This window comes from Quercus lobata, chromosome 12, assembly GCF_001633185.2.
Source record: "Quercus lobata isolate SW786 chromosome 12, ValleyOak3.0 Primary Assembly, whole genome shotgun sequence".
In the NCBI taxonomy this organism is placed as follows: domain Eukaryota; kingdom Viridiplantae; phylum Streptophyta; class Magnoliopsida; order Fagales; family Fagaceae; genus Quercus; species Quercus lobata.
Window position 1 is genome coordinate 32,646,381 of NC_044915.1, and position 11,928 is coordinate 32,658,308.

At 31.7% G+C, this 11,928-nt stretch overlaps 1 protein-coding gene across 1 annotated transcript; it reads right to left on the reverse strand.

The window, feature by feature from the left end:
- Window positions 1-1,546: 1,546 nt before the first annotated feature.
- LOC115971155 (short-chain dehydrogenase TIC 32, chloroplastic-like) lies at window positions 1,547-7,305 on the reverse strand. The gene is made up of 8 exons (XM_031090880.1): window positions 6,948-7,305; window positions 5,639-5,870; window positions 5,240-5,319; window positions 4,645-4,798; window positions 4,442-4,520; window positions 2,776-2,860; window positions 2,026-2,072; window positions 1,547-1,871 (listed from the first exon to the last, which is right to left on the reverse strand). The coding sequence occupies exons 1-8, from the start codon at window positions 7,051-7,053 to the stop codon at window positions 1,707-1,709; spliced, it is 948 nt and encodes a 315-aa protein (XP_030946740.1). The 5' UTR covers window positions 7,054-7,305; the 3' UTR covers window positions 1,547-1,706.
- Between the last annotated feature and the right edge of the window lie 4,623 nt (window positions 7,306-11,928).

An 11,928-nucleotide genomic window follows, 5' to 3' on the forward strand; every position in this document is an offset into this window, starting at 1 on the left:
ACCAACCTTTTATTGGTTTTTATCTAGACTCACCATTAATATTAATTTTTCATTTACTAATAATTACTTATCACATCAGCAATTTGCAAATATTAGCTAAGAAATAAAATAATATTCTTTATCAAAAGAAAATCAAGAAAAAGAGAGAAAGAAATATTATATCTACAACATTTTTCATAACAAATCGTAAGTGTCAGATTATTATTGACTGTTATTGGTGGACAAAAAAGTAATGATGGGTTCAAATTAGAACTAGTAATAACTTAATACCTAAAATTTATTATGAAAATTTTGTGAATGTAGCACTTCTTAAAAAAAAAAAAAAAAACAATACACAATATTTCACAATAATTGAGTTGGCAAACATTTACTAGTTTTCATATCACATTATTAGTTTTCCACACACAAAAAAATAAAAAAAAAATTCTACGTGGTTAATTAGTAATTTTACATCCAAAACAAGAAAATAGAGTTAAATAATATTTAATTTTAAAAAAAAAAATCATTTAAATATATAAAATGCCTCAATTCAGTTTTCACCTAAGGCCCCTAAATACGTTAAGCCGCTTGAGTTATAGCACATTCTCTTGCTAAAAAGGACAACTGCTCCATCCAATTTACTTGTTTGGATGGAAGTTCTTTGGATAGAAGATGTGCCACAAGACATTCTTCATATTGTTCAAGTCAATTTGGCCTCTTTAATTGAATGAAACTGATGACGTTCTTCTCAAAAAGAAAAAGAGCTCCTCAAGGAACTGATGCATTTTTTCTTTCTTAATCATGTGAATAAACACAAATCAAAGTAACAAGTCTTGACATGCAATGATGCAGATATGTTGCTTTATACATACTCCTAATTAATAAATTAAAAGCAAAGCATGCTTATAATTTTTCCTATTCAAAATGCTCCTCAAATAATTGATTATAGAATTATCTAGGAATTTGTAGTCAAGTGTCAATTACTAACAATCTTCCCATCCCAAAAAGTTTAAGAGGGAGATTGGATTGAAGAAAACAAAGTTATATAACTCAGTTTTCATCATCCAAAACTCAAAAAACATGAGTCCCACCAAAAACCAAATTGTTTGGATTGATTTTTTTGTTGAGTTTCCGTAACTCAAAACTAAAAAATTTTGAAGTTTTCAAATTTTGAGTGAAAATTTTTCAATAGCACTATTATAAATAAACAAGTTATAGTGGGACCTACATCAATGTATTGTCAAATTAAGCCGGTGTATGACCGTAGAGAGCTAACGTTTCTCCCCCTCTTTTTTTATTTTTATTTTTATTTTTTTTAATTTTAATTTAATTTAATTTTTTATTTTTTATTTTTCACAGGCAGCTTCTCCTTCTCTTCTTTAAGTGGGCCCCCCCCCACTATATGCATTATTTGAATTTTAGACAAGAGATGTGCATCCAGAATATAAATCCAAACAAATATTTTTTGAAGTGAGTGAAAAAGTATTTTGGTTTAATTTTGTGATATTATTTTTGATGAGAAAATGAAATGATCACTTTAAAGAAGATATTATGAGATCCAAAAAAATGAAAATCAAAATAGTACTGCTACATTAGGATTAGAATTCTGAATAGTTCATCCAAATACTCATCAAATGTCAATGAACACAGCTTTTTACAATGTCTTGTGCTTTAATTTTATATAAGGACAGAGTAAGCCAACAACTTAACAACGCCTTAAATCCCAACTAGTTTTGATTGGTCATGCTCAAGCTGAAGTCCCATAATTTCTTTGCCAATTCTGCATCTTGAGCGTGAGAGCTTGCTTTTGCTTTATTACTATCCATGAAATATTCACCACTTATTCCTTTAACTTGTGGATGCAATGCCACATAGCATTGAGTTGCTGCTCCCTGCAACCATGTAAATAAATTCAATAAGCAACCATGCTGCAAGAGGGCAACTGAATTCATCAAGTGAAGCTGTTTAAGTGGATTTTGATAGGATTTGCAGGTACACTCACAGACACAGTAGTAGCACATATGAATTATATGCCATGATACATACCTGAGGAACATTTTTCAGCACATATTTACCAAGTGTATTAGCAAGAACTGCATTGAGCCAATACAATAAAATTATCAGCAAAAAAACTGACAATTTCACATTCAGTGAGTGAAGTTAGAAACTCATGATCTAATAATGATTTTTATCGGGAAATCCATCAAATGCATCATGCAGAGGGTTGTCCCCTGGTGATACGGTGGAATAACTTAGTTGTCTTTCTTACGACCAAAAAGAGCCCACAAAGTTCCACAACTAGATGTGTGGCACAAGCATATTAATACAGATTTTGTGCAAATACAAAGTATAATACCTGAAACCTGATTCTATTCAACCAAAATAAATAAATAATAAAGAACCTGATCCTAAAAGAGTATAGGAATACTAGGAATTCACTTAGGGTCTGTTTGGATACAGCTGAAAATTGAAAACTGAAACTGAAAACTGAAAAACACTATAGCAAAATAATTTTTAAATGTGTGAATAGTATCGTGGGACCTATTTTTAATGAAAAAATTGCTGAAAAGTGTATTTTGTGGGACCCATAAACAGTGCATAAAAGCACTGTTCACACAAGAAAAGTCAAAAAGTTATGCTTGACAAAAAAAAAAAAAAAAAAAAAAAAAAAATCTGAAACGTAAACGTGCGTCTGGGAAGTGCAAAACGCGCTTCCCAAACGCACTCTTAGTGTCGATATGAAATTACATACTTAGACATATAATTAAATATAAGTAAAATTGCTCAGAAGTTTACCATTCAAGAAACTGTGGTGACGCAGAAGATTTGTAACAATTGCTCCTGGATGAAGGGAATTAGCAGTTATCTCTACCCCTTCTTCCTGTTTAAAAAAGGGAAAAACCAACAATTGCAGATTATATTCCGCCTCACATGACAATATGACTAGTATGGAATTATGAACTGAAAGACTGGTTAAAAGAACGTAAAATGACTGTTATTATCATTCCTGCCCCGAAGGAAAATAAATTGACCTTACATCATGATCTCTACGTTGCATCCAATGGACAATCTTTAGTATGGAGGATGTAGCAATTATGTCTCACTTTTACATGAGAATATTTCGCAAATAATTGTCTATACCTCTACAATTACTGAGTGTGTATATATATATATATATAATATCACTATGTCCTGATAGTACATGCAATTATTCAAACTTTGTAAATGACCCCAAGTCATTTAATTCAACCAGCAGCAATCAGAAAAGGGGAACTCAAGTGACTCCAGAATTTATTTTTGATGCTACCAAAAATAAGAATAATTTAAAGTTTTCCACCATATCAAGCCCCAGTCTCACACCAAATCAAGTTATTATTTTATTTCTATGAATATCATCTATGTGGACCTATTAAAAATGAATTATTCTAGTAATTTTAGTTATGCCTAGGTGACATTTATTAAAAAAAGAAAGTAGCTATGCCTAGGTGACACTTATCAAGTTATGCCTAGGTGACAGTTTCCCTAGCCTGACTCCCCCGATGCCTTTATCACGTTTATGGCAGGCAATGGCAGTGGGGAAGTTTCTTAGTGTGCCCAAGGATTATATGCCAGGCCTGAGTCACAAAGTATAACAATCTTATCATTTATAGACTAAGCTAACAATTCACTGTTTCTAAAAATTAAGACATAACATTATACTACAGACTTTTTATTAAGTAAAATATTTTTATTCAAAAATAGAGAGAATTCAAATATATAACATTATGCTATACACAGGATGTTCTCAATTGACTTACTAATAATCTTAAATGAAGTGACCTATCGATTAAGTCAACAAGAAAGTATAAGAGATTGCATAAGAGAGAAGTTTAGTGCTTAGCTGCTAAAGATGAAAAAAGGGAATAGAACAGCAAGTGAGGACTTAAAAGATAAAGTCCAGTCTCTTTGGCATGTTATGATTACGAACACTTAAGTTACATTCCTGTACTTTCTCTGGGTATAAATATTTTCAACACTTTATCTTGTTTACCTCTACTACTATACTTTTGAAAGTGTAATCAAATTGATCATGATGCAAACACATAAAAAAATTTTAAACTGCAGTATTAGTAAATCTTCAGATAATTTCATGTGCACCACTTATGCATCACCTCACCTGGAAGCAGCTGGTATTCCTAAGACATTGTAATAACAGCATCAAATAGGCAAACACACATACTCAAGCAGAAATGTCTTAAAAGAAAATAATTCAGTTGGCTCCCCACCATCTATCGTGACATATCTTTGGTCATTGGAAGCTTTATATATATATATATATATATATATATTTGACAATAAACATGAACAATGTGCAGCTTGCATAAGCATTTCGTTGTCAGCTAATCCAGGAAATGAACAATTTTTTTTGCAAAGCCAAGACTATTCTATGATATATAGTTGATGCTTTATAAGCATTGAGTACCTTCAAGCGCCTCGCAAGCTCATTAGCATGCAAAATGTTGGAAAGCTTTGATTGTCCATAAGCATAGATACTGTTGTATCTGTCAATTATCAAGTAAAAGTAAAAATTGAGGTAAAAATATAAGCTATTTATGAGCACCTCAAGCCCTAAAACATAAATAACTAGGAGGCAAGAGTCATCAAATTGTCCAGTAAAACTTTTACCCTGATTCATCATTGATCTTATCAAAACGAATCCCTTCATGATACGCATATCGGTGACCATCTGATGATAAATTAACAATCCTTCCCTCCTTGTTGCTTTCATGAGCCGTTTTTTTCATGGTCTCCAATAGAAGGTTTGTCAAAAGAAAATGACCTGAGAAATGGTATTAAAACCTCAAGCACTCCACATTCCACTCATTTGAAGGGTAAATAGAAAGTATACCATTCAGAAAATATTTCTGCAAAGATGCAGTTTTTTTTTTTTTTTTTTTTTGAGAAGCTACAAAGAAGCAGTTGGGAGTGCATATTTTAAGTTTAATAACAAATTTTTTCTTTATTTACCAAAGAAAAATGTTGAATCCTATTGATAATTCAAAGGAATAACCCAACTGAAAGAAGTAACTTTGGATCTTGGGACAAGCTTTATTTCTGATTTGAAAATTAAACTATTTATGATTTTCCAAAATAATAAATGAAGAAGGGAAAATTCAGTGACTAAAATTTCCCCCCTTTTCTGATATTTTCAACCCTACTCGCCATGAAATAGATTATTGCCACCTTAAAGATAGATCAAAGGAACTTATGAGTAACATACCTAAATGGTTAGTTGCAAACTGCAGTTCTATGTTGTCTTGGGAAAGCATGAACGGAGTTGCCATCACCCCTGCATTGTTACTTTCACACAAACAATAGACAATATCACTCCTTATCAATGAGCTATCCAATCTAAACACAGGACTCAAGCATGATTTTTTTTTTTTTTTAAAATCTTGTAGGGAGCAGGGATTTCCATTTTAGTGAGTTCAATGAAAAACTACAACAAAGAAGGAATCAACAAAACAACTATGATGAAAAAAATTTATGCAAGCATGCAGGATGCAGAGACACATGATTGCATGCTTGCACCCAAGCTGATGCCCCCACTGACGCAGACACAAAACTATATGGAAATGGAATTTAAACAGTTACAATAGCTCCAGCTTAGTGTGCTTACATGAGGAGATTCAGTGGAAGACCTGAAGCATTATAGTCTGATGCAAATTTCCTTACGGATCCCATTGAGCTAAGATCTAACTCCATGACATCAATTTTAGCATTGGGGATTTCCTTCAGTATTTGTTCTTTGACATTCTTACCAGCATCAGTGTTCCTTACAGCCATAACAACATGGACACCACGCAACGTAAGAACACGTGTTGTCTCTACACCAAGACCACTTGATGCTCCTGAATTCAAATAAATGTGAGAAATGAAATATGTTAAAATGTGCAGAATTCACCCATTGTTCCATCCAATAAAAGGGGTACAACCTTGGTGAGGTCAATATGTCACTCTTTTTGCATTCTTGAAACTGAAATCATATCAGACACATTCAGCAAAGTACGAAGTGGAAAAAGAAAGAAAAAAAACTAGTCTTAATAAATTGAACTACCAACATTACAAGTGAAGAAGTCACAATGCCACAAGAACACAGGAAAAAGTGAAAGCTTTATTCTTTTTCATTTTTCCCCCTTTTTTAAATTTCCCACTTTCCAAATACTTCAAACAAATCTTCGCTGAGTTCACTCTTCCAAAGCAATCAAGTTCTAAATAAGTATACTTTTGGGAACTCACAAAACTACCACAATATTGAAGGATCATCAATTCACATGGATAATATTTATATATGCTAACATGCTAATTTTGAAATTTAATCCAACAGTCTAACAATTCCCACAAAACTAATATTTTTTCAATTAGAGCAGGACTATAATCAATCGAGAATCAGTACCAATTAATAAAGTAGAATACCAATTAATGATAATCACCATAGTGAACCTGAATCCACCAACTTTTCGTGAGTCATGTATTTGCTCGGTTTCATCAACTCCGAAAACTCTACAGCTTACACGTTCATGATTTTATCACAAAAAATATCATTGAAAAAGCAGAGAACTTTGTAATATTCCAGGACTTTTCTTCACTTTCATATGAAAATATTTTTATCATATTTCACCAAAAAATCAAATTGTTTTAGCCCTTTGTCATTTCTTCTTGGTTTACCAATTCAAACCCTTTTAATCTGCTTTTTTTATAAATAACTGAAAAACCATGACATAATAAGCTGATACCAATGAAAGAACAACATCAGCATCTACAGAATAAAAAAAAAGTCTTTCATCCATTTATTCCCAACCCCACCACACACACACACTCCTGATTCCTGAATGAGATCTACAATAATCTGAAACCACAAATTCCTGAATTAGAATAAAGGCAAATCAAAGAACACCCAGTTAATGAAAAATTAAAAAGAAAAAGACCTGTGACAATAGCAGTAAGACCAGTTCCATCAATTCCTTGGGTAACTTCCTCAGCTGTGGAAGAGGCTGAGAACCCAGATGGCCCTTTCCAGCTAAAAATCCACATCTTTTGCTTTGCCAAAAACAAACAGACAAACTCACAATCACAAACTCCCTCTCTCTTTCTGTCTACTCTACACTACTGATATAGTCATGGCTGTGATTCTCAACCAAAAAAAAGATATAGTCATGGCTGGCGTCATTCAGATTTCAGGTTGTAAGTGTATTATTATTATGGAAATTATTAAATGGTTTTGCTAATTTTGGATCGTGGTATATAATCATATTGAATTTGGGCCTTACAAGGTTCATAATCATAACACTGACTAGGATGTAGTACTAGGATGACCCAACTGCATTATATTCCTCTGTCTTCACATTATTGGATATGGTTGTTGGATGTGATATCAATTCAACGGCTAGGATGGGCCCTGTGGTACTTTCTAATCTAAAACGTCATGATCAAGATCAAGATCAAGATCAAGCCCCAGCCCCCTCAAATTGCTACAAGATCATTAATAACCTTGGTCAACCCCCAAAGCCCAGGTCCACACCCATACTATATACAATTTCATATTCTTTCCATTATATTCAGTTTTTGATTCCTCAGCTACTATATTCAGTTTTTATCAAAAAATTCCTCAGCTACTATTTTCCTCAAAAGAAAAGAAAAGAAAAAAATCCTCAGCTAATTGTCTGTTTCTTTTTTATTATATTTTTAGAAGAATATGAGTTGAAGTTGCAAAATTGAGTTGTTTGTATTTTTATTTATTTATTTATTTTTTATGATTATTCTTTATTTCTTAAATCAATATACTAATTAGTTTTTAGTGTAAGCGAAGTGTAAATCTCGAAGTTTTTATTTGACAATAAGATAATTTATCAATTGAGTTAACTTTAACCTTATTTTTATTGTTGATATGTTGATAACTTGATATATTTTTATAGAGCAAATTTTCATATTTTGGGCCTAGTGTCCAAATTTCAGTAGTAGGATTTGAATTGGACATATTTCGGGTAAAAAAAAAAAACTTTTTTTCCTTTTTTCTTTTCTTGGGTGCTAAAATCAAGGCGAAAAATACATTTTGGTCCCTACATTTTCAGCCGATTTTCGTTTTAGTCCTTAAGTTTTTTTTTTTACCGCTTTTAGTTCCTCTTCTGAAAAACGCTTCCATTTTAGTCCCTACCGTTACATCAGAAACGGATATTACAGATGTTGCAAACGGCAAAATTAAATAATAATAAACTAATGTCCACGTGGCCTAAATTAATAATAAAAAATATTTTTTAATGCCACATCAGCATCTAAATTAAAAAAATTAATTTATTAATTTTAACTAAATAAAAAAAATTAAAAACAGAATTAAAAACTAAAAATCTTATGAATTGAGATCTAAGTGTGCCTTGAACAAGAACAACAAGAACACAAACCTAGATCCAAGAACACAAACCCAGAAATTATTTAAAAAAAAACTAACCAAAGCCAGAAATTCCAATCTCAAAGCCAACCCACAACCACCAAAATAAAACTCACAACAACCCAGGCCAAGAAAATCAACCCACAGCCACAAACCCACGAAAACCCAATAGCAAAAACCAAAATAGAAGCTGGAAACACAACAATCGAAGAAACCCTAACCCTAGAAATGGCCAAGGCACACACAAGCCCCAAAAGAAACACAAATATGTGCTTTCTATCATCGATCCCTACAGAAACCAGGAAATTACGAAACTGATCCGACTCACCGGAGCGCTCCGAGTCGCTGACGAGTTTCAGCTCGTCCCACCCGCCGTAACTCGCTGAGGCGGAGGTACAAGAAGCGCTTGCAGAGCAAATGATGTGGGTTTCATGGCTTTGAAGCCATTTTCGGCGTGTAAAATGAAAAAGGCTTTGGCTTTCCCGAGAAAGTGAGGGAAAATCAAAGAGAAATTTTGTGGGTGAGAATTTAGGATTTGAATAATTAATAGGATTTACGGAAATTAGGGCTTGCATTGTGGGGATTGTAACTTTGTAATTCGGACTTTAGAGAGGAAAATGTTGTACGACCTATCATCTATTGCAACTCCGAGTTGGAGTTCCACGCAGGCACTCAAGCTTTTCAATTTTTAGTGGGTTTGTGGCTGTGGGTTGATTTTCTTGGCCTGAGTTGTTGTGGGTTTTATTTTGGTGGTTGTGGGTTGGCTTTGAGATCGGAATTTCTGGCTTTGGTTAGTTTTTTTTTTTTTTTTTTTTAAATAATTTATGGGTTTGTGTTCTTGTTGTTCTTGTTCAAGGCACACTTAGATCTCAATTCATAAGATTTTTAGTTTTTAATTTTTTTATTTAGTTAAAATTAATAAATTAATTTTTTTAATTTAGATGTTGATGTGGCATTAAAAAATATTTTTTATTATTAATTTAGGCCACGTGGACATTAGTTTATTATTATTTAACTTTGCCGTTTGCCACGTCTGCAATATCCGTTTCTGATGTAACGGTAGGGACTAAAATGGAAGCGTTTTTCAGGAGAGGGACTAAAAGCGGTAAAAAAAAAACTTAGGGACTAAAACGGAAATCAGCTGAAAATGTAGGGACCAAAATGTGTTTTTCGCCTAAAATCAATTATGAAATCGAAATCATTGGTGTTATTTATTCTTTGGAAAGGGATTTAAATCATATTATATACTATATCATCTATATATATATAAAACCGAAACCTCTGCTGGCACCACAATTTTCCACGTCAGCACAATATTTAAAAAATAAAAAATAAAAATAAAAACATTATAACACCTCAAAACCCTAGCAATCTTACCCCTCTCTCAAGTTAAAAAATATAAAGCCACAGTTTCTGCAAACTCTCTCTCTCCAAACATAAATATCAAATTCAACCCCTTTAATTTCTCTTTATATTTTTGAGGTTTCTATAGAGTTATAGTGAGTTATGCTGATTTTGTTTTGTGTGTGTGTGTGTATAGATGGTTATAATACTCCGGTATTTCAAGAGAAGTTTGTGTTTTCGTTAATTGAAGGCCTTAGAGAGATAAGTGTTGCAGTTTGGAACAACAATACAAAAGATGATTTCATTGGCAGTAGAAAGTAATTACTTTGTCTCATATTTTTGTTTTTTGAATTGATTTTGTGTGCTTTTTAGACCCTTTTAGATCAATTTTGTTAATTGGGTGTTTTTTTTTTTTTTTGATAGGGTCCAATTGGGGAAGGTTCTTTCAAAGGGTTACAACGACCACACTTGGTGTCTGTATACTAATAGTGGGAGGTAAGTGCTATAAATTACTAACCCTTTTAAGTGTATAATCTGTTTCTAAAATTATCTATAATATTTTGTTCTCCGAAAATTTTATCTCTTTAATTTTAGTATATTGTGTTTTTTAAGTTATAGACAGATTTTCTTTGTTTCTTATCTTCAATAATAAATCATTTTATTGCAATACCGGTAATTGTTTGAGAAATCCAATATGTTCATATCTCTATAGAATAGAGAATAGTAGAAGCCAATTTTATTGCAACTACTTAAATTGAGTTGACTTAATTCCGTACAATTACAAAGTATAGCATGAAAGATAATGGAATTAATTGTTGTAATTTTTATTTTCTTTCCATGTTTTGAATTTCCATGTATTTATTGTTGATGAGAAATTAAGGTTCAGTTGCACAATATGTGTAAATTTTTCAGAAGGCTACTTTAAATAGTAAGTCAATGTGTCTCTTACATTTGGGTATTAGTTAGAATTATTTTCAAATGATTGTACCAATAAAAGTGAATGTGTATAAATTTTGTTTAACTATCCCGTGCATCGCACGAGTTAGCGACTAGTATTATATATAATAAAAGTTGGGCTTAGACGCTGTGGTTACGCTACGTAGCTTCATCAAATTGCAAAAATTTTAATAAATTTTTAGATTTTAAGAATAGATATATACATATTTTTTGGATAAATATGACAAATCAAGTAATGAAAGAAAGTAGTATTTGATTTACAACTATAACAGTTGTGTCTATCTAAAATGTTATCAACAAACCCTAAAATCGATAGAATAGAATTACTTAAGGATAGAATTTAAATAAAAAAGGAGATTCTTTCATCTTGATGCTGTTTTGGTGGTTCTAAGCTTTGCCCATTTCGGAAGAATCACAACACAATCACATGGCATCATCCATGGGGCTGGATTCTATATCCGAAGCATTTCATCGAGAAGGCCAAACTTGGTAAGCACTTAATATTTTAATCCATTCCATCCCATATTTTCTATTTTGGTTTTCACTTTTCAGTTAGTTTAATCAATCCCATTTTCCTACGTTTCTTTAAAAAAGGTAAAAATATAAATAAATAAATAATAAAAAAAGAAAGATAGGACATGCATTTTTTTCCTACGTTTTTTTTTTCTTTTTTTGGGTGGATAAATTTGCATCTTATATCATCTTTTTCCTATTAATAAAGTAAAAAAGAAAAAAGAAAAAAAAAAGTATTTGAGTTTCACTAAACTACTTCTTTTTGTTCATATCATCTTCTTCACAACCTAAAATTCTTACTATATATACACAGTTTTTTGGTGTTTCATTATTTGAGTTTCACTACGTACTTTACAATTATTTGTTATATTCTTCATTTCTCCTCTCTGCCCTACCTACAACCTTGTAGGTAATTTTTTTTTTGCTTTCATCAAATTGAATAGATTTTGTGTATTTGTTGCCTTTTATTATATATAATATGATTTTTATCAATAAGTTTTAGAAATAGGCTGAAATTTTATATTTGATCACAACTTTTAGTGTTTTTTTTAGAAGTCAATATGCAAGCAATATATTTGTATTTTTTAATTTCTTATTACTTGATCATTTGTTGTTGACATCAATATTTTATAATAGATTTAATTTGTTATGACTTTTGTTTGGTGCTGTGTTCCATGCAATCTATATTCTTTAATTAAAAGCAAAATTTT

What these genes read in the sequence shown, in the direction of transcription:
- LOC115971155 (XM_031090880.1), bottom strand. Translation starts at nt 7,053, where the DNA reads ATGTGGATTTTTAGCTGGAAAGGGCCATCTGGGTTCTCAGCCTCTTCC. An exon ending in TCTTACTGCTATTGTCACAG is followed by an intron (nt 5,871 to 6,947) that starts GTCTTTTTCTTT and finishes ATTTGAATTCAG; the next exon opens with GAGCATCAAGTGGTCTTGGT. An exon ending in TCACCACAGTTTCTTGAATG is followed by an intron (nt 2,073 to 2,775) that starts GTAAACTTCTGA and finishes GGCTCAATGCAG; the next exon opens with TTCTTGCTAATACACTTGGT.